Raw genomic sequence first — 23152 nt, forward strand, 5'->3', positions numbered from 1 at the left:
CCTGCACGACCCACTCACGCATTGTCGCGTTCAATCTATAATGGCGCCGATCTACCTATATATAGAGCTAAAAGGCAGCGTATAATGAGTAGAGTGAATTTTGGCAGTCTTTGGAGCCTTTTTTTAATTGGCTAAAGCCTTAAAATCTCTCTCTCAACAATTAGAAATATCGTGGGAAAGCAATGTGGGGAAGAAAGGTAATAGTTGATCTTTTTCTTTACACCCTATGTTATTTCCCAACGCAGAGAAGATATATCACTTGGTGCCACTACGCAGTCATGGTTGCACTTCCCATCATGCATTTGGGCAGAACAGTTAAATGGCTACAGTATCATTTACTGAAAGCTCAACAAATACACTAGATGGCAATATTTTGTCACAATATACAAAGTCACATTTATCCTTTAAGAATTACAAGTCTTTCTATCCGTGGATCCCTCTCACAGAAAGAATGTTAATAATGTAAATGCCATCTTGAGGATTTATTGTCATAATAAACAAACACAGTACTTATGTACTGTATGTTGAATGTATATATTCGTCCGAGTTTTATTCATTTTTTTTCTTAATGCATTGCCAAAATGTATATGATCGGGAAAAATTATCGGGAATGATTGGAATTGAATCAGGAGCAAAAAAAAAAACAATCGGATCGGGAAATATCGGGATCGGCAGATACTCAAACTAAAATGATCGGGATTGGATCGGGAGCAAAAAACATGATCGGAACAACCCTACTTGGAAGTGGAAGTTTTCTGGGGTGAGCGTTTATTTTGAAATTGTTTTTAATATTAAAAATATGTGTATTGATAACATACACGCACATTTATATACCGTATACACCAAGGAATATCATATCTCATTTTAACACTGCACTAGAAGCATCTGGTTTGATGTCTAACATTTTGAAGTTGAAATAAAAAACGTTTTCCTCACTTGAAATAACCAAACCGTTATTAGTATTTTTGTGAGTGTTTCTGAAAAGGTTAAAATTACAGCATTATCTCCACAGTTGTGAAATTTTGTTATGGAAAGTTAATTTCTTACACAAGCCAAATAAGCTTGCCAAAAGGTGAACTAAATTCCAAATGGCAATTGTACTTCATTATTGTCTTGTAAACAGGTTGTGAAATACATTTGTTTAGCACTATAAAGAGCAACAAGTCTAAGATGTAAGTGTTAAACCACAAAATATGTATCACCTAAGTTGATGTAGAGGTCCAATTTCCCTCGGTGGAGCTCCAAAGTGATGTAATCGCCTCTCTGGCCCTCGCCGTGCAGCAAAACCCCGTTGGCTTTCTGACTCTTGAACAGCAGCGAGATGACATCTTTCACGGTGGACATGGACTTTTGGTTAAATCGATACAGCAAGGAACTTCTGCCATCAAAGTCTGCCACGTAGGACTCTGAGACGGGGAAAAACAGAAGAATGCTTGCATTAGTGCGACAGTGCAGAAATAGTGAAGCTGCAGTCAAAACGATATACCGTAGTTTACGGACTATAAGTCGCAGTTTTTTTCATAGTTTGGCTGGGGGTGCGACTTATCTGTGAAATTATTAAAACATTATTATATCATTTCACATGTTATTTTGGTGTTTTGGAGTGACACTTATGGTTTGGTGAACTTGTTAGGATGTTCTTTATGCTATAGTTATCTGAATAACTCTTATAGTTATGTTACGTTAACATACCGGCAGCTTTCGCATGTCGTTGTTCATGCATCATGTTTTATTATCATACTGTACGCTTATTCAGCATGTTGTTATCTATTGTATTTTTATTTTAAATTGCCTTTCAAGATGACATATCTGTTCTATGTGTTGGATTTTATCAAGTAAATTTCCCCCAAAAATGCGACTTATACTCCGGTGCGCCTTATTGGCCCGAATATAAGACAGCCCTGATTATAAGACGACCCCCTGTTTTTCAAGACCTAAGTTTGAAAAAAAGACTTTTTGAACACCAAATTAGTTTTTATACAGAAAATAATTACAGTACATCTGAAAAAAATGATTATAACAATATATTTGAGAGAAAAAGCATGTTATTTTGCCTCATTCAAGTCTTAATATCTGAACATTTAAATATGTGAACTAAAGCGTAGGTTTGCAGCTATCGAATATTTTAGTAGTTGATTAATCGATGGACTAGTTAGTTCGAATAATCGAGTAATCAGATAAGGAACATGAAAAATTAAAATACCTGAGCTGACCTCAAGTGGTATATATACCAGTATATATATATATATATATATATATATATATATATATATATATATATATATATATATATATATATTTTTTTTTGTATGAGGATCTATGTACAACAAAAGAACAATTGGCTAACTTTTACAGAAAAACTCCGCTAGCTTAAATGCTATAAAATGCTAAAGTTTTTTTATAGTGCTCTTAACAAATGGTTCAGACACATATTCCCATAAAAACAGCTAAATATGCCTACAAACTAAATTATGAATGCATTAAAAAACGTTAGCTCAAGCAAAAACTCAGCTACGTTGGTCTTAACAGGGAGCAGTTGGATTCAGCCATGTGAAAAGAGGCAGACCAGAGGGCAGTGTATCTACCCTAATTAATAAAACTAAATGCAAACACTTTAAAAATAAAGCATTATAACACCACTTTAAACGGATACTCGAAACAACAAAATTGAATTTGAATATTTTTTGCTAATCGAATACTCGAGTTAATCAATCGTTGCAGCACTACTAAAGTGCAATCACATTTGTAAATGAATGGCTTCTGGTTTTTGTAATGTAAATAAACCAATCGACTGTGATAAAACAACAAAATTGCAATAACTGCATTAATCATCAAAGTGAAGTTTAATTGTAACTGTAGTGTTAAAACGAATCTGAATAAGGAAAAACATTGCAATAAGATAATGCAAACTGGTTAAACTTGAGAGTAGCTGAGATCTGTCATGCCAGAACATCGCTTCAATGATATCTGGCGCCATCTAGCGTCGTGAATTGGTATAATGTCTAGACCGCGAATATGAGACGACTCCCGCTTTTTCAGTCCTATTTCAATGCAAAAAAAACATGGGTCAATACGGTATGTTTTTTTCCTCTTTGTTGGGCACTTTATGGCTGGTGCGACTTATACTCAGGTGCGACTTATAATCCAAAAAATACGGTATATAATACCATTTTGATGTTTTGGGGATATTTTGTTATTTTGAACTCCAAGAGCAATCCCTAGCATTCAACATGAACTCATGTAGTTCAAGATATTTTCTCGTTTTTATGTGGCAAAGCAAAGCAAAACTAACTTTTCTTTTGTCTTCCAAGAAAGGCTATTTTTGAGTCAGAACGCCAGCATGGTCTACTACTGTGCGACATGTGAAAAATGGTTCCAATATGCTGTGGCTGTGGGGCAAAAGAATCGGTCATTATCTGCGTTAATGTTCATGTCTCCCCAGGGGGCAGGGGGAGGTGGGGGGTCATGTAGTCGCAGGACCTGCCGCTTATCTCCTGAAGGGGCACAATGGCGCGGAAAGTAACATGACACACATAGCGAAAAACCACTCTTCAGCGAGGGCAACTTGTTCCTCAACCGTGTGCTTTAACTCTGCAGGCCCCTTGTTTGTTTTATTCCACTCCTGTTTGTTTTGTGATCTGTGAAGCACTTTGTGTAGCCTCAAGCGCTACGGTGTGCTCCATAAATACAAAGTAATGCAATGCAAGCGAGTGCGCCTGTGGCTCGCCACAGTCAGCTGTCTCCGCAGAGGAACCAGAATAAAAACACACACACACACAAAAACAACAAACATAATATTTTTTAACAAGCTGCTTCTTTACAACCTAAACAGACAAATCAAAGTAATCGGCTAGAGTCAAGTTATTCCCGCGACTCGGAGATTCTTCATTACAACAATTAGAGTGATTTCAATGAAAAATATTACCACACGACTGCACAGGTGCTCCTCTTGTAGAGTTTAGGTGAGACTAAACGTCAACATCTCGATATAGACATCAAGATTTTACTGTTATCATGTTCAATGTTGCCGAAAAAACAGAGTTTTTACTTTTTGAGTTTTAGTAAATGATTTAACAACGGCCACATGTCTGTATTGTGCACCATTTTAAGGCATTTGTGCAATAGTCAATGGAAAAAAATATGACTATTGTGATGAAAACAAAATCAAATGATAATGCTTGATAATGTAGTAATTCTACTTTCAAAATAGTTTGTAAAGAAAACATATTTTGCATTGAGTTTTAGTTATCCTGTGCACCAGATGGTATGAGAAAGCATTTTGAAATGAAAATTCGGTTACACTTTATAATATCTATCTGTTGAACTGTTAATAAATGATTTTTTTATTGACTTGATAAGTGTTTGTGAACAGTTTGTTAAATATTTATGATGATGCCTTATGGAATAAATAGCTTAAGTGTCAATCATTCATACCTACACCTGATAAATTACTAATATACAATTAAAAAGCTGTTAATAACTTACTAACTAATGACTTATTAAGTATTAGTTGATAGTTTATGTTATTGGGACATGATGGACTCAGACCTTTTAGCCAGATTGCCGGAGTACAGCTGGCGCAGCTCCAACGACCCGGGCCGGCGAGACTCTAAAAACCCGGCCAAAAGGCCAAACTCCGCATGTTCACCTTAGTCTTAACCCCTTGTACTGACGCCATTATGAAAGCTGGAAAAAGGCTTTCAATGCACAAGTTAACAATATATTCAGGTCGTCAGTGATCAAATAGCAAGGCAAAACAGAAACAGACTCAGGCGTGGAGGCAGGCTCATTCCAAGGTCACCATATCACAAGTCAAAAAAAGGCTCCCGAGAAAAAATGACAATGCTTAGTTAAACATTCAGTCTTTTGAAGGCTCTCGCGGGTTGGGCCGTGGGCAGGAAAAAGTGTGTGCTTAGGATTATCTTCCATCGCAGTTTGGGCTGTTTAGTTCATGCGTCACAGTTGCTGAGTCACCGTTACAGGGGCAACCGCAGTGCAAGATTTTGCGTGCCTCAGCGTCTCAGGGGCTCTTGGAGTCTTATCAGTCATGCTATCAGTTAGATATCGGGCGTTTGCCGGAGTTCCTTGTGTTGGGACAGGACGTCCCGCCATTTGTTCTGGACTGTCTGGAAGAACTGACGTGCAGTTGTAGGCTTCTAAGATGTCTTGCCTATCACCTGGTAATCATCGTCAATCTTGCTCAGTTAGCTGCATGACGCACACGTAGCGCTTCCGTGATAAGAAGGCGTCATGTACAGTATTTCTTATGCCCTATATTCTGCTTGTTTTCCTTAAACTATGGTATAAGGGCTATTTATTGTATATTGGGTGTGTTAGAGTAATACAAACAGTTGATCGGTAAATACTACTATTCTAGAGTTGCAACTACTCCTCATTTCTTAATTTTTAGTCAATGAGGAATAAGCACAACTTTAGAATAATGTCCCAACAACATCAATAAGCTCATAACTAATACTTAATATATCAACTCACATTTTACAGATCAGTTGCTAATAGTTTGTTAACCATCTGGTAAACTTTGAAGAACATCAAATAGGTTGAACAAATTACAGAAATTGTATGTGATATTTAGAATATCACATTTTTGTAACTCCAGATTGTTCCACCCGTAGTCCTTTCTATACCCCGTACTTTACCAAAGAAACACCAAATATGTTAACATCAACAACAGAAAAACTGTTAACAAACACTTAACAAGTCAACAATAAATCATTTACTGACAGTTTAGTAATGATGTATTAACTAGTTATAGTGGTTATTTTTAATAAAGTGTTACTGGAAATTTATTGTTCATTTTTCTGCAGTATTGATCTATTTCTAACTGTATAAAAATGACAGGTACTTAAAAGTCCTGTAAAATTTAAGTAAACATCAATAAACAATTTTACACACTGAAGAGGGTTGTGAACAAGTGTCCAAATGTGATTAGAAAACAACAAAAACATTGTTTAGTAGATCTAATAAGACTTTAAAATGGGGGGGGGGGGGGATTGAAGCTAGAATGTCGTAAATATACAGTGTTCGAGAATGGGAATCTGAGTGTCCTTATAGTCACAACAGTTTTAATGTGCCACATGGGAGTTTTGTGTTTCGAGTATGGATTTAGACACATGACTGGGGACGGCTTAATTCAAAACCTCAGTTCATAAAAAAGTGACTGCGAGTCAGTGTTGTTTTTGGCAGCCCTTTTAATTTTCGTATAAGTCTTAGTCTCATTACTCATATTTTAGTCATTTCAAAATGTGTTAGTCTTCATTTAGTTTTCGTCAACAAAATGTCAGACAAATTTCGTTTAGTTTTAGTCAACAATTCTCCTAATGTTTTCGTCTATAAACTTCAAAGGTTTTAGTCCATGAATAAATAAATAAAGAAAATAAATATTAGGGCTGTCAAAATTATCGCGTTAACGAGCGGTAATTAATTTTTAAAATTAATCACGTTAAAATATTTGACGCAATTAACGCACTTGCCCAGCTCAGACAGATTTAAATGACAGTAGAGTGAAAGGCCCACTTGTTAATTGTGTTTTGCGGAGTTTTGCTGCCCTCTGCTGGCGCTTGGGTGCTACTGATTTTATAGGCTTCAGCACCCAGGAGCATTGAGTTAGTAATTATTGACATCAACAATGGCAGGCTACTAGTTTATTTTTTGATTGAAAATTTTACAAATTTTATAAAAACGAAAACATTAAGAGGGGTTTTACTTTTAATATAAAATTTCTATAACTTGTACTAACATTTTTCTTTTAAGAAAAGTCTTTCTATCCATGGATCGCTTTAACAGAATGTTAATAATGTTAATGCCATCTTGTTGATTTATTGTTATAATAAACAAATACAGTCCTTATGTACCGCATGTTGAATATATATATCCATCTTGTGTCTTATCCTTCCATTCCAACAATAATTTACAGAAAAATATGGCATACTCTATAGATGTTTGAATTGCGATTAATTGCGATTAATTACGATTAACTTTTAAGCTATAATTAACTCGATTAAAATTTTTAATCGTTTGACAGCCCTAAAATAAATAAAGAAAAGAGACGAGCAAATTGTAGTCTACAAGGACATCACCTTCTTCATGATGTTAATACATACTCAGCAGGAAAATCACACATTATTTGCAATTAATTAAACTCACCTGTACTCCACGAACTGTATGTTAAAAGTTTTCCAAGAGTTTAAGAAGACACTCAAAGAGTCGCCGAGCTAAATGCTAATGCTAACGCTACAAGTTAGTTTGGTGTATGATGATCATACAGCACTGACCTTTAAAGGCTAAAGCAACATGGCACAGCCAAGATAAGAAAACAAAACTTACCAAGCAGCACCTGACACGTTTCACAAAAGCAGCCTTGAATGGGTTGGGGGAGGTGCAGCACGTCACATGAGTGACACGACCAAATACTGCTAAGATGCGTGCTAACTACACATACAATAAGAAAATATCACACATTGTGAACTTATGGTGGAAACTATGGCAAATTTTCATTTCGTTCTTGTATTGTCAGACGACAACTGGCATCCATCATGTTATGTTTTGGTCTCCTAAGAAATGTTTTTAGCGCGTCATCGTGACGTCATCGTCATGAATAAAAAATTGTTCGTTGACGAGGGTTGACGAAAACAACACTGCTGCGACTTTTGAAACACAAAATCCATGACAAGATCGGAGGTATTCTATATTAACTCGTGAAAGCAGCTTCAGCTCCCTGATGAAACAGTTTTAGAAGTAGGTCATTAACAACAGACTAACTTGGGTGTTTAAAATTACACATTTTGTAGGCACTCCAGAGAACCAACTATTTGTATACAAGCAGTTAAACATCTATTTTTTTGTAACATGCCCCCTTTGTAGGAAGATAAATCTGTGTTATCACCCATCACGACTCTCTGGTGCCCACCCCTGTTGTTGGTCTTTGTTTGAGAAAGGCCTCTGCAGTTCAGAAGACTGCCGAGTATTCAATATTAATAATAATAACTGTGATCGCTACGACAAAGCGCCTTCACAGTGAAGATGACATTTCTATTTACAAATGTCTTCCCTAACGGCGTGGCAGCCGAGAAGTACACCTCATCCTCCCTCATCATTTTCGCGCCTCATCGTTCATAGAGTGTACAATCGATTGGCAACGAAGCAGCATTTTGGCTGTCACCTTTACATAATCCTTCTTGTGAGAGACGCAGTGCTCTAACGTGACAACAGGGGCCATGCATGAAAATGCCGCTGCAAAATAGCTCAGTGGAATTGGCCAGTTTTATTTTCCGTTGAAGGCTGAAACTGATCATCTGAAGATTATGACGGCGGCGGCAATGGCGAGACATTGTTTATTTTTGCCTGACACTAACTGGAAAGTGTGTGAGACGCAGCCGGACACCATAAAGTTGCTCATTGTGACATTGTCTGCCACGCTCATTGGTTTTAATTGCCCCATTTTCAAGTGAATCTCTTGGAAGTGTTTTTTTTTTAACTGTGGAAAACTGTTATCATGTGAACTCATGGGACACTTCATTAAGTACACCTGCAATTAAAATAGCCAAAAAAATGCCTCCACAGGTATTCTAGCGTTCAGTTTTACTTGCTAATTTTAAATAGTAAATGGAGAAGACTTACAGTATATAGAGCTTTTATCCACACCATTATAGTACCCAAGACGCTAATAGACTCACATCACCAGTTCACACATGCACATTCATATACGGTTAAATACTTGTTTGCTAAATTGTTAGATTAATAAACGTATTATCCTTATAAAGGCACACTTTTTTATATAGTTTGTAGGGCTGTCAAAATTATCGCGTTAACGGGCGTTAATTAATTTTTTTAATTAATCACGTTAAAATATTTGACGCAATTAACGCACTTGCCCAGCTCAGACAGATTTAAATGACAGTTGAGTGAAAGGCCCACTTGTTAATTGTGTTTTGCGGAGTTTTTCTGCCCTCTGCTGGCGCTTGGGTGCGACTGATTTTATAGTGTAAGTAATTATTGCAACAATCAACAATGGCGGGCTACTAGTTTATTTTTTGATTGAAAATTTTACAAATTTTATTAAAACGAAAACATTAAGAGGGCTTTTAATATAAAATTTCTATAACTTGTACTAACATTTTTCATAAAGAACTACAAGTCTTTCTATCCATGGATCACTTTAACAGAATGTTGATAATGTTAATGCCATCTTGTTGATTTATTGTTATAATAAACAAATACAGTCCTTATGTACCGCATGTTGAATATATATATCCATCTTGCGTCTTATCTTTCCATTCCAACAACAATTTACAGAAAAATATGGCATATTATAGAGATGGTTTGAATTGCGATTAATTACGATTAATTAATTTTTAAGCTGTAATTAACTCGATAAAAAAATTTTAATCGTTTGACAGCCCTAATAGTTTGTCTACTGGGTGTCAGTACAAAAGATGACATATTGGATAGCATTGAGTGCGTAGACAGTAGGGGTGTGACAACATATCGAGATTGTGATATATCGTGATACTTTGTATCCCAAAAGGTTATCGCTAAGAATCGAGATATCGTTTTAAAAAAGTGTCAATGTTTAAAAAAAAAAAAAACAAAAGGTAACACTTTATAATAACTATCCGTTTTACTAGTTAATAGATCATTAGTAAAATGTTGATAAATGATTTATTGTTGATTTGTGAAGTATTTGTTAACAGTTTGTTAAGCATTTACAGGGTGTTCCTAACCTGCAACACAGTTTGTGTAGAAACGTTTCAAGTTTTTGTGTGTAACGTTTGGCATTTCTATCTTTTCAGGTTAAGAAATGCCGTTCACTTCAAAAGAAAATGCATTTTGCAGGCAGCGCTGCAAATCTGCCATAGAACCAACAAATATTAGTACTTTTCTTTGTATATTTAACCAATAAAACTTATTACCTTCAATATAAAGTGTATATAGTTTTATTAAGATCCATCAACTAGCAAGGGCATTTAGAAAGAAGTCAACCATATTGGAAAACCCTGTAAATGCTTAACAAATTGTTAACAAATACTTCACAAATCAACAATAAATCATTTATCAACAGTTTACTAATGATCTATTAACTATTAAAACGGATAGTTATTATAAAGTGTTACCAAAAAAAAAAAAAGGAACCATCAAGTTGCTACCAAAATCTTCCACTCTAATAGTGTCTCAGTTAACTCTAACGCTGCCATTGACGGTGCTCGACGCCCAATCCATTTCGACCGAGAGCGTTCGTTCATTCAAAACCAGAGCATTCAGTTATTTGGTCCGATTTTCGGGGCATTTACAGGTCACTTGCTGTTTATTTTAGAGCATTTACAAGTCATTTCCTGTTGAGTTTGAGTCACTGCCTATGGACCCCAGTCACGTGACATCACAACTCCGCCCCCCTGACTGGTGCCGCCATATTGTCCGTCAGCTCATCGTGTTTACATATTACCGCTACGTACATTCCTCCTATTACTGCGTGTTTTTCTGCTTGTCTAAGGAATCACCTCCTGGTAAACGAACCCAAAAACCTTCCTGAGAATCGTTAACATTGATTAATCAAAATCGTGAAGGCATATGTGGCGGTTGGTTGCAGTAACAGAGATGATAAACGATCATTTTTGTAGTTGCTGTGTGCCCATTGTTAAAAGGGCAAATCTCTAAAGCAGCACGGTTTGTTATCTCGGTCGATGATGCGTTTGTGTTGACAGCCGTCAGACAGCGGTGAAAACTTCAATATGATGCCTACACGATTGCAGACATCATCAGACGGAGACTACGAAGCTCATCGCCACGGTCGTGCAGCAAGAAGGTGAGCGCACAACATGTGTTGTGCCGAAAAATAGCCGCCCTGCGGGAAATGTCCGCCCTGATGGGAGCGCCCACACGAGACGACTTTTTTGTACTGTGAATATGTATTATTTTACTCTGCTTGAACTAATAAATGTCATACCTGTGTGATTGTCATTGGGATATGGTCGTGAAAACCTGTAGACTAATACATTTCTGTTCAAAGATGGTTATGTTGCCCGGTCCACGAATTGTTACTAAAATACAGTACTAATATTTTGTGTAATTTAATTATTTAAAACTGATCTTACAGTCGTAAATCCATTACTGTAATGCGTCCATGAAAACATTTGATGTTTTCACGTCAATAAAGCATTATAAATAAGCGCTCCCATCAGGGGGGACATTTCACGCGGGCAGCTATTTTTCGGCACACACCGGCAAGTTTCATTTTACAATCGTGACAATGCTGACGCTCAGCTGACCAAATGTCGGTTTATATTCGGGCCGGTGCCGATTTTGGGTACCCGACTCCTCATCGTGACATACACTGGAGTATGATTGGAAATTTTGTGGTCTCAGGACAAGCTCTGACGCACGGGACGGGACCGGACGGGAGGAAACATCGGTTTGGGCATCAAATATGGATCTGGTGACTGGATCGACCGAATCTTTTCCAAATAGGGGCCTTTATGCAACTCATCCAATGAGTTTACAGTGTCTGAAAGCACCGGGGCTTCCATAATTTGCACGCGAATCCACCTTTACAAACTACAATCATTGACAATACGGACACACAATGACGGACAATATAGCGGCACAATACAGCGATCACGTGATTATGTGACGTTGGTCATTGGGGTCTATTCATTTGGGTGATTCCCAGGTCACTTCATGTTTTGTAACTCAAAATAAACAGGAAGTGACCCATAAAATACCCCAAAAAACTACAGGAAGTAACTGAAAATAAACAGGTAAATGATCTTAAATGGCCCAAAATGACCTCATTGCCTGGCATTGGCTGCCACTGACGGCCATAGACTGGGAGGGTGGCAACATTCGTTCATTCGCTGCCATCCCTCCCGTTTCAAACGGATTGAACGTCTACTAATGATAAACTCATTCCAATTCAGTTTTTTTGTTTATTAGTTGTTTGTAGAATATCCTAGAATGATTTCCTGACCAACGTATCGATAATCGTTGTACCGCCGTGTCGTCAGATCATCGTTATCGTGAGCTTTGTATCGCAAATCGTATCGTATCATGAGGTACCGAGAGGTTCCCACTCCTAGTAGACAGTACTGAAACAGGATGCATGCATGTCTGTTTTTGGATAGTTATTTTAAAAGATTTGAGAGTGACTTTAGTTAATTAGAAAGAAACTGTAACTGTTCGCATGAAGATAGGATTAGTTGCCTAGCACAGCACTGTGATGCTTACTTTCTCACTATATGTGCGCATGGGACGCTCGGGGTGATGACGTAGTTCGCCTGGACTGGGAGAATAGCTGCGCGAGCTAGCAAGCGAAGCTAGTATGACCACTGGCATGATTTTATCACATTCTGCTGCTTGTCAGATTGTTTTGTTGCAGAGCTGTGAGATGTGTTCCCAACGTCGTACCTGGATCCAATTCCATTTTATCAGCAGTGTCTTTAAACCGATCCTAGGAAGGTTGCCCAGATATTGACTTACTGCCATTTGACAGTTTGTATTCTCGTTCCTTTCGTTTCTTGCCTTGGTTTTTTTATGCGGCGAGACATCCAAGACATGTGCACATCGGTTAAAAGCGTGAGTACTTATTATTTGTGTTTTTATTGAGTCTTTTATTACCATTTCATTGCCTCAAAATAATTTTCATGTGTTTCCCTCTTTTAAGCATTGTCTTTTCTTGTGGTAGCTTACAGATTGTTGATCTGTTGACCACATTGGTCACGTAGTGTATTTAAACCAGCCTTATTTGATATTACTACCTTAAAGAATTTTCTTAAGACATCTTTAGTATGTTCTGCCTTTATGCATCTAAAAAAAAAAAGCTGAAAGTGCACGGTAGCACTTTGGGTTTCAAATTCGCCTCTTGTAGAACATTTCACCGTAGTATCACATTTTGGCAACACACCGGTTTTGTCCTACTCTCGTCCTTTCTCCTCCCGTCTTTCCTTTTCATTTTACTTTTGCTACTCGTTTTGTGAAATATCAACAGTGCTGTCCTGATCATTAATTTTCCTCTTCTTAAGAAATGTCTTCTGTCTTCTGTGAGGAGATTGATGTGTGTTAGTTACTGTATGTCAATGGTATGTGCTTCTTGACGCAATGCATTGTGAAGTAACTCTTAGAACAATTTTTAACGAAGACCTGTTCCTACTTGTTGTCTTATGAACTCAAACAAAATAGAATTTAATAGAAATTAAAATTAGATCTTTTTTTAAAAAAAATGAATTAAATATCAGACATTGTAGCTATAAAGATTGCAAGTTTAGCAGTGGGTTGCAGTCAGTGGCGGATGCTGGTCTTTCAATGAGGGGAAGCTCGAGGTGTGTCCGCCTGTGAGTGCTTTGTAACGGTGGAGGGCCACAACAGCACCCTCTGCTTGATAGGGAAAGAAACTAGTGTGCTAGAAGTAAAGTCTCCAAACACAAGCAACTACAATGAAAAAAAACAATAACACAGAAATAACCTCGATTTTTCGCTAGTCGTTTCAAGTGTCGCTAGGATGATTATGAAAGTCTCTGGTTCAACCCAGAACAGCGGAATGAAAATCAAAAAATGCCTCATGCGGATGTTAATATGATAAGATCGCTGAGTCTGTCATTTCCCTGTCATTAAAAAAGGAATTCAGCCTCAGACATATCATCCAATCATCATACAGAATGTAGAGTGTCCGGGCCAGGCGGGCCCCGTCCACCGCCCATAGACCCCCCCAGAGATGCAGAGCATCCAATTGGCGGGATAAACCCAGCCTTTAGCCAATGACTTATCTCCTTTCACTCTCATGGAAAAGTGTACTCTCTACTCTGGGAAGCACAGCTTCCACACTGTTTAAAGGACTATGACGCTGCGTGAATGAATGAAAAGCAAACCGCGTGGCTACTAAGGGAGTTCCCAAAAAAATCGATTATTAGATGCATCACGATTTGACACGTCACGATTCGATTACGATTCATAAAGGTTAAAAAAAAAACGATGATTTTTCCTAATAACTTAATGACAGTCGCTCATAGCGGAACGAAATTCAAGATACGTCTGCTGCCAGGACACCTTGAACGGACGCACGTACTACGTTTAGATGGATGCTGCCGGTTACTGAGCAAGAGATTTACTCCTTTTCAAATGACTGGAAAATAAATTTGCGTATGAGACAGGTAGGGACCCGGCGCTCGCGCTTCTGTGCGCACGTTATTATTTAGAGCTATAGGGGAAGAGAGATAGTTTGTTGCTCCTTGTCTTTCAGATGTCCAGCAGTAGTTTCAAGTCATGTCAATAGAAAAATACCCTGAGTTGATTGCTAAGACCTGTGTGCCTCTATAAGAGGTGAGTACATGAACCCTTTTGTACTGTTTAGCCTTTATTTTGCTGATGTTTTTGAGATGTTAACAGTCAGTGCCAAGCGCTACGCTAATTAGCTAATTCGCTAAAAACGTGTAAAATCATGATTAAGTACAGCGGTAACACTACAAACATGCGAAATAGTACAGAAAATAAGTAAAAACAAAGCATAATGGTTAAAAGAAGTCTTATTTCTAAAGACGCTTATTTTCCAGAAAATGTGGGATTCATTCCACCTGTGTAGTACTGCCTTTAAAATGGTTAATATTTTTGTACTTTCTTGTAAAAAATAAAATAAAAAAAGCAGTTTGAGGGCAGCTTTTTGTTTTATAGGCATGTTTCCATCATTCCTGTTGAATCATTAGGATATTTTAAATAAATAATGGACATAAATTTGCTTGGCTACTTTATTAATTAGTAATGTACGATGCATCGATAATTGTGATAATCATCATAACCGTGATCATCGTCAATACCGTGATCATTGTACAATAATCAAATTTTAGCACCCTGAGATTGTAATCGAATCAAATCGTGGGGTGCCTAAGATGTCACACTCCTAATGGTTACCAGTAAAAAGAAGCTAATTCTGAACAACAGTTGAGCATATTGTAGTGCAAATTTAGTCAATGACCGGTACACACAACTGTCTATCTAACTGGGGGTGGGCATTAGGTCGGAATGGGGTTGGAGGCACATTCCGCTGGACATTGAATGTTGATACCAGTAGTTTTCTGTCAACAACTGTAGTATTACACAAATACATCTCTTGTACCAAAACATACACTCGCATTGCCAGAAAATGACTGCGGTAAACGGATATCGACAACCTAAGTAGACACTGGTTTGACTTCATATTTCAAGTAGAGGCTGGGCCTGACCGCGGTCGAAAATGTGAGCAAAGTGCGGTCTCTGTCGCTCTCTCTTTATGTCTGTCTGTCTCTCTCCCTTTCTCTTGACACACACATTTAACAAAACAGCATTTAAACAGGTACTTTATGCCATTGATGGCATAGTGAGGGAAATTAATAAATGGTTTAGCTTTGGAAAAATTGTTGGCAGTGAGTGTCAGCCAACTTTTATATGTGATGGTGCCCTTTCACTTTGGTATTTGTGCCTTCCAGATTATGTCTTTCTCAAATGCTCGTTGAAACAACTGATCCTTTCATTTTATGGAGCACTGTGTGCCTGCTCTGAAAACACTTTCTTAGAGTGGATAATGAATTATCCTACATTGTCGTGAAAGTGCCAAATGTTAGGACGAGTTTAAAAGCTGATGGCTCACTTTACATCACTGTAATGTGAATGTGAATGCCAATGATGACCTGCCTCAATGGATTAAGGATTTACACTGCATAGTGCAAGTGACTCAATTCCAGGATTTTTCTTTCCAGTGACCTAATATTTTTCATCGTAGTATAAATGTATGAAAAAAAAAAATCAGTTGAATATCTTTTGAGTTGAACCAGGCCATTTACCCATATCTTCTGAATAATAAATTGATCTAATTAAAGTCAAATTCAAATATTATCTGTCCGTGCTTGGGCTCTGAATATAAAACAGTAAAAGGTATGCGAACATATTAAAACCATGTGGTACTTACTGTAGGAACAGCCATAAACTTCCACTCTAAGGCCCATCCAGCCACTTTGATTCCAGTCAAGAGGGACAAATCGAAGGAAACGGGCTCTTATAGAGTGAGACAGCTTATTCTGGACGACACCCTCCGAATTGACATTTCCGACAAATGCCTGTGGAAATCAGAAACAACACATATTAGACGAAGAAAAATCATCAATACTAAGGGTGCTTTCCCCCTTTATAGGAAGTAAAGTGTGCATTTATTTTAGAATTGACAATTATTCCCAATTCGCCATTTCTTATAGTAATATGCCTTTATCCAAAAATCCTAATCCATACGTGCAGATTGGGGGGGGGGGGTAGTCCCCCTTGTTTGCCAAAAAGTGTCATTGCATGTACCGTATTTTTCGGACTATAAGTCGCACCTGAGTATAAGTCGCACCAGGCATAAAATGCCCAACGAAGAGGGAAAATAAACATATATAAGTCGCACCGGAGTATAAATCGCATTTTTGGGGGAGATTTACTTGATAAAATCCAACACACAGAACAGATATGTCATCTTGAAAGGCAATTTAAAATAAAAATACAATAGAGAACAGTATGATAATGTTACATGATGCATGAACAACGAAATGCGAACGTGGCCGGTATACGGGACTGCTGAGTTTGGAAACATGCTGGTTGATTAGATTGTCAGTTTATTTCAGTTATTGTTTGCGTACAATCTAGAACATTGAATGAGAATAAAAATTGAGTGGGAATAAAAATTCAATGAAAATTGTCGTGATAGTAATTTATAAAAATGTTGAGTTGGCACATACCCTACTTTGGGTGTGTATTGACTGGACTACATTTCCATGGGTCTGCATTATATATATATTTTTTATCATTATTCGTTTTTTTTTTTTTTATAGTTTGATTATTGTTTTTTAGGAAGAATAAAACCTGTTGAGTAACCAGTTGAGTAAAAAATATTCCATATAATATATAATATATACAATATGACAATAGGTCTATGTTTTTTTTTTTTTTTTTGCTTTGTTTTTTAATTAAACTGATTTTTTCTATCCAGACGGAGGAGGCACGCTTTAAATATATTAAATTGATACAGCCATCTTTGAGTGAACTGCGAGTAAAATTCAAGTATCTCGAGGCCGGGCCGAGTGTCCTCTTTTTTGGAAATCAAAATATGGTCACCCTATGTTAGCATAGCATTCGTGTTAGCATTAGCATCAACTGTAGTGTGGTGAACATCCTCTTAAACGCTTGGACAACTTATTTTAACATACAGTTAATTGCTTCTAGGAGGGTTTTGTTGAAAATAATGTACTGCTTATTTTGCTGAGTTTATTTTCATCATGAAGTTGGCGTTGTCCCCATAGACGCTACAATATGTGTTCATCTGTCTATGCTCATTTGAAATTTTTGGAAACCTTTATTTATTTTTGGATTAAAACTTTTGAATTTTACGGATGAAAACATTTCAAGTGACTGTCGACTAAAACTAGATGACATTTGTATGCGATTTTGTCAACTAAAACTAGACGAACACATTTTCAAATGACTAAAACATGACTAAGACTAATAAGTATTTTTGTCTAAAAGATTAAGACTTAGACAAAAATTAAAAGGGCTGCCAAAAACAAAACTGCTTAGTGTTCAATATCTATCTCAGATAACAGATAATTACTATACAACTCCGATGTACCATATCTTCATCATATTTAATTATCGACATGCCTTTACTGTAAAATTCAAAAATGATATATACACTTCCAATGCACCATATTTGTATTTACTTTGTTCTGTTCATTACTAATGTTCTGTATTTACATCGTATTTAATGTTCTATGCACGTCTAATTTGTCATTTAAACATATTTGTTTGTGATCAATATACCTGTAATACAGCATTACTTTATTATTTTTATACACTTTGTACAAAAGCAGAAATTTGTTACTTGAAAGAGCTTTTAATGAAGCCAGAGAGGAAACAGCAGAAAATTAATATGTAAAATAGAGGCAAGGTATCAAAAGACTCCAAAGCAAATGCTTTCCTCATACCTTTATACTACACACCATTATTTTATTCAGCCAACAATTGAAAGATAAGAATCATGATGTGTTAGAAAAATATCCTTTCATATATGTCCGCCGGAAGAAAAGGCATTCTCACATCCAGTAACAAAACATGTCAGAGTGCATTTGTGAGGCATCATTTGTCTTTTTCATTTCCAGCTTGCAACAAAGCCAAAGGGATACACTGTCATATATATATTTATATACACTATATACTATACTGGCAAACAGAGAGCGGCTACTCGAGAGCGAGACAATGGACTCTCTCCAAAGACTAATGATGCTCCTAACTGATTCCAGCCAGGTGACATATTCAATCAAAAAGGAATCCTACCGCAAAACAAAGAATAGATCTTTGCCTGTGGCATTTGTGATGAGTTCACAGTCAAGACATCGACAAAGATGTTGGCGTATTTTGCTGTCTGGTAGCAAGCACAAATGCACGGCGCCTGCGGGATCCTGCAGAGCCGCGGTGTCATTAAGTACGGCGGCTGCTTCTCGCCAGATAATCGAAGGCCCGTGTGCAGTCGTTAAGGGTGAGATTGGCACTTTTGCCAAGGAGGAATGAGTCTTTACTTAAAACGAAGACTTAATGTGTTGATTTACACTGCTATACTGTAGTCCAATTTAGTAAACAGCTCCAAAAGCTTGGCTGCTCATTTCATCCTTTGTCAAAACATAAACGTTTTCATTGCGCTTATCGTTTTTTCACCAGCCCTGGCACTATTACATTTATGACAAAGAATAAGCCAACATATAAAATGTCTACTTGGAAGCAGGTGAGCGCATATCAACTCCAGCAGTAAAGACCGGGTCATTTCAGTACTATGCATATTTTTGTTTATGAAAAGCTATCAAAATACACAATATGTACTATACCACATTTTGGCTAAGTACAGTAGTATGATTAGGTGCAATAATAATCATGATAATAAGAAGTGGGTTGTAACGCAATACATTTACTCCGTTAAAGTTACTTGAATAACTTAAGATAAATCTATTTTTAAGAGTATGTCAAACATGCCATACTTTTATTTTTACTTGAGTAGATCTGTGAAGAAACGCTACTCTTATTCCACTACTTATACTACACTAGTCGAGTCATTACATTTTTCCTCTTTATTCTACATATGGTGGAAAACATTCAGGTGACTTGAAGTTCCGCTCTGAGACCCCCAATTTGGCCAAATTTCAAAATTGTCCTACATGCATGTGTGATGCATCATTGGAAAGCTTAAAATCTCAATTTTCTGGGAAAGAAACATTTTGAACACGAGGGCATTTAAGAAAAACAAAACAAAACAAAACAAAACAGCAAAACCCTCACTGGAGGTGAGAGCACGCGAGAGCAGAATCAAAGACGTCACGATTTTAACGAGATATTATCGCGTACTTACCTTGTTTCGATCCAAAAACTCCACGGAGCATGTATCCCTGAGTGTCAAGACACAGCTGTGAATTGCATCAGCTGGATTTTTGGGGGATTTTATGGGTGAAACGTGGTGATATAACAAGGGTTGCGATGCAGAAATTGCAGACAACAAGGAGAGGTTGAGATTTTCTTTTTCATATAGTTACCCTTTAAACGTTATTTTTCAATTTTTCTTTCTTTGGATCGATTATTTATCATCTAACATATCAGGGAAAATGCGACAGTAACAAAAAAATATATATAATTAAGCGATAGTAATGAGGTAGATAGCTGTGACTTTTTTACAGACACCAAATTTTTCATTGAGACGTAATTTGTTAAAAGTTTAAAATATGCGAGTGAATAGTTTTTTAGTCTTTTTTTTTTTTTTTTTTTAACTAAATATTCGACATCAATTAATGATTCTAAGCTAAAAATGACAGACAATTTGAATAATAAATATAATTACTTACCTTCTTTTTATGGCTAGGTTGAAACAAACGGTTGCGCGATGTCTGTAAATGGGGGTTTTCAGGGTAAAACGGACAAATTAAATATAGTTCGGGGGCTTAATCTGCCATGAATCTGCTATGGCAGCATATAGACATATTATTCTATCAAACACAACAGTGGTTTTGGCTTAAAATACAGCAGTTTATTTTAAAGAGGAGTGCAAGAGCAGAAACTGCTTTTTCAGTCTTGTCTGTGTTTTTCGCCATATGGATTAGATTTTACTTTATTTTTGCCAAAGATTCCCTCAGTGGCTACACCAGTTTCACCAGCGACGTCGCAACAATAATCACATGACGCCATTATACCAATCCGACGTAACAATACAGTGACATAACCACACACAAGCTTGCAGTCCTATGGTCACACCAGGGGTCGCGTTAACCGAATATTTTCCGTCGTTGACCAGTTTTTTAAAACGGTGACGGAAAAAACTGAAGTCCATCCATCATTTTGACAGGTTGCAATTCACACCCCAGACCACAGGGTGGCGAGTGAGCATATTAATTAGCTATTGTCTCTCTTGATGCATGACGTCGTTGGCCTTACTCGGAAAAATGTCAAGGCAACTGAGTGTTTGCCTGGCACGGCCAGACTGTTCTCCCTGTATTTTTCAAAAACTGAGAGAAAAGTCTGGGACATAGCCTCTCGAGTAGGTACAAAATTAATCGCCAAATCAGATTTGTTTATTTGCGTGACGTGTTCTTCACGAGCAACGTCACTCTTGCGCGCCGAAAGTCGTCTCTACAACAATACGGATGGCGGGAGAGCCGAGAATATGCTCCAATCCGCGGTAAATGCAGTTTTAAATGAGCTAAAACACATCGACACGAGACATTGACAACTCCGTTCTCCTCGTATGTTTACTTTCGCGCGCAAGTCCCTCGTCCTGCCCTCGTCGCTTTGCTAACGGCACGTCTGCCCGTCGCTGATTGGTGCACGCCGCTGTCTGTTTGCCTCTTGTTAAGCTTGTTCGGACAGAATATTAATTAAAAATGAATGAAAACTAAATACTATTGAATATTTCATTATTATCATTTTAAAAATGTAAGTGACGGGTAAAAATAGATTATGACCGGATTTTTATGACACTGTCAGTCAAAATGACAGACAACGAAAAAGTCTAGCGCAACCTCTGTGTCACACCTTCCTGTACAATCACATAGTGTCTTTAAAGCAAAGGAAAAAGAAACTATATCAACATGACTCTAAAGCGCGGATTACAACCTTTCTCCTAGTTTTCATTTGGCGCCGATAGACCACGGAAAACCGGAGATATGATTATTATTAATTTCATGATAGGAAATATATATATAGTTTTTTACTACTAGAGGGCACTAATGTTCTCTGGACAGGTGATGTTTCATTTCTGTTGATTTTTTTCCAGTCAGAATTCGATGATCTTTGTTTATTTTTTGGCCTAACATGGTCATGTAAAGGTTTGAGTACAGTAAAATGATAACAACAGTTCATATTGATGATGTGTTGTAAAAACAAATACCATTGCTTAAAAAAAATCTGACATTATAAGCAGTTACTCATTACTTGGGTATTCTTTTCACTGAATACTTTTGTACTTGATTGATTTGGATGACTACTTTTACTTTTTCATGAGTAATATTATTTTAAAGAAACTCTACTCTTACTTTTTGTCTATTCTACCCACCTCTGACCATAATTAACATAAGACTCTTCTGTGCTAAGGGTTTTTTGTTCAGACATTATATTGGTAAAACTAAAACAACAGAAACTGGGAAAACTAAAGATTTTGACATTTCAATTCAACGCTTTGGAGAAGGAATATTTTACCCATTTAAGAAAGTTTAATATGCAGCTGAGAACATTTGTTCAAAGAGGGCAAATCACAGAAAACGCTACAATTGTTCCGCTGAGGAAAACATCTTGAGACAATAAATATGGGTTTCTTTGGCTACAGAACCCAACAAAAATACTGTCACAATGAGAGCCATGGCATTCATTACACCAGTGTTTTTTAACCACTTTGCCGTGAGAGATCATCAGGTGTGCCGTGAGTATCACTTTTTTTGTTTTTTTGTTTTTGTTTTTTGTACGTCGTCAGGCGGAGTTGCAGTAGGAAGAAGGGAGTATGGGGCGAGCACGAATGTGTAAATACGAGTACAAATCTTTTTGAGACTGATATAGCCCCATAAAGGAGTAGGTAGAAGGTTTTGGTCGTGCGCAGATGAGCAAGGTACAATTTGGACAATGTGGACCCCAGCATATCTGCTGTAGATTAGTTTGATTAAGCTTGTCAAGTGTTGATATACACGAAAGTGTCCTTTCCATTTTATCCATATGTGACGACCGTCAATCCTCCTCCTGTGTTTTATTCTAACACATTGTCGAAGATAGCAAGGTGATGGCTAGAAATCCGAGGAGTTATTGAACGAAACACGAGCAGCTATGGTCCCAAGCAAGTTTAAACGTCACTTTCAAACAAAACACACGTTGCTTCTGAAGGAGATAGTACCTTTTCTCATAGGCACCGTCTAACTGTTTGCATTACTCTAACACACTTAAAATAATCAAGGATTAGTATCGTTTCTCGTATTTACTGTTTGACTGTTTGTATTACTCGAACACACCCAATATAAAATAAATAGCACTTATACCATAGTTTAAGGAAAACAAACAGAATATAGGGCGCAAGACATAATGCCTTCTTATCACGGAATCCCAGGGCATGCGTGCAAGATTGACGCACCCACTCTCGCAATCGGTTCTCCCGCCAAGTCCAGAACAAATGGCGGGACACTCTGTCCCAACAAAAGGAACACCAGAGAACGCCCGATATCCAACTGATAACATGACTGACAAGACTCCAAGAGTCCCTTTGACGCTGAGGTGGCAAAATCCACAACCCTCATTGCCCAGACAACAGTAACTCCCGAATCCTCCTGTCCAATCCGCAAACAGACAATAATCCCAAACACACCCTTCTTCCTGCCCACGGCCCGCCCCGAGAGAGCCTTCAAAAGACTGAATGTTTAACTAAGCGTTGTCATTTTTCTCGGGAAACTTTTGTTGACGTGTGTTAGGGTGACCTTGCCTCCCCGCATGAGTGTTTCTGTTCTCGCCTTGCCGTTTTGATCGCTGTTGATCTGAATAAATTGTCTACTTGATTTCGGTGAGCCTTCTTTAAACCTTTCAAAATGGAGTCAGTACAAAGGGTTAAAACTAAGTTGCGATTCCAGCGGTCTGGCTAGAA

The 23152-nt window shown here is 37.4% G+C and overlaps 1 protein-coding gene across 4 annotated transcripts in view; it reads right to left on the minus strand.

Annotated features, from left to right (window-relative positions):
- The window catches only part of LOC130926990 (contactin-associated protein-like 5), a 376038-nt gene that overhangs the window by 183446 nt on the left and 169440 nt on the right, over positions 1 to 23152 (minus strand). For all 4 annotated transcript variants that reach the window (XM_057852402.1, XM_057852401.1, XM_057852404.1 and 1 more), the window contains 2 exons: positions 15944 to 16091; positions 1203 to 1406 (listed from right to left, as the gene is read on the minus strand). In XM_057852402.1, coding sequence (XP_057708385.1) covers positions 1203 to 1406; positions 15944 to 16091 — 352 coding nt within the window. The remainder of the gene's footprint in view (positions 1 to 1202; positions 1407 to 15943; positions 16092 to 23152) is intronic.

This window comes from Corythoichthys intestinalis, chromosome 12, assembly GCF_030265065.1.
Source record: "Corythoichthys intestinalis isolate RoL2023-P3 chromosome 12, ASM3026506v1, whole genome shotgun sequence".
NCBI classification, from domain to species: domain Eukaryota; kingdom Metazoa; phylum Chordata; class Actinopteri; order Syngnathiformes; family Syngnathidae; genus Corythoichthys; species Corythoichthys intestinalis.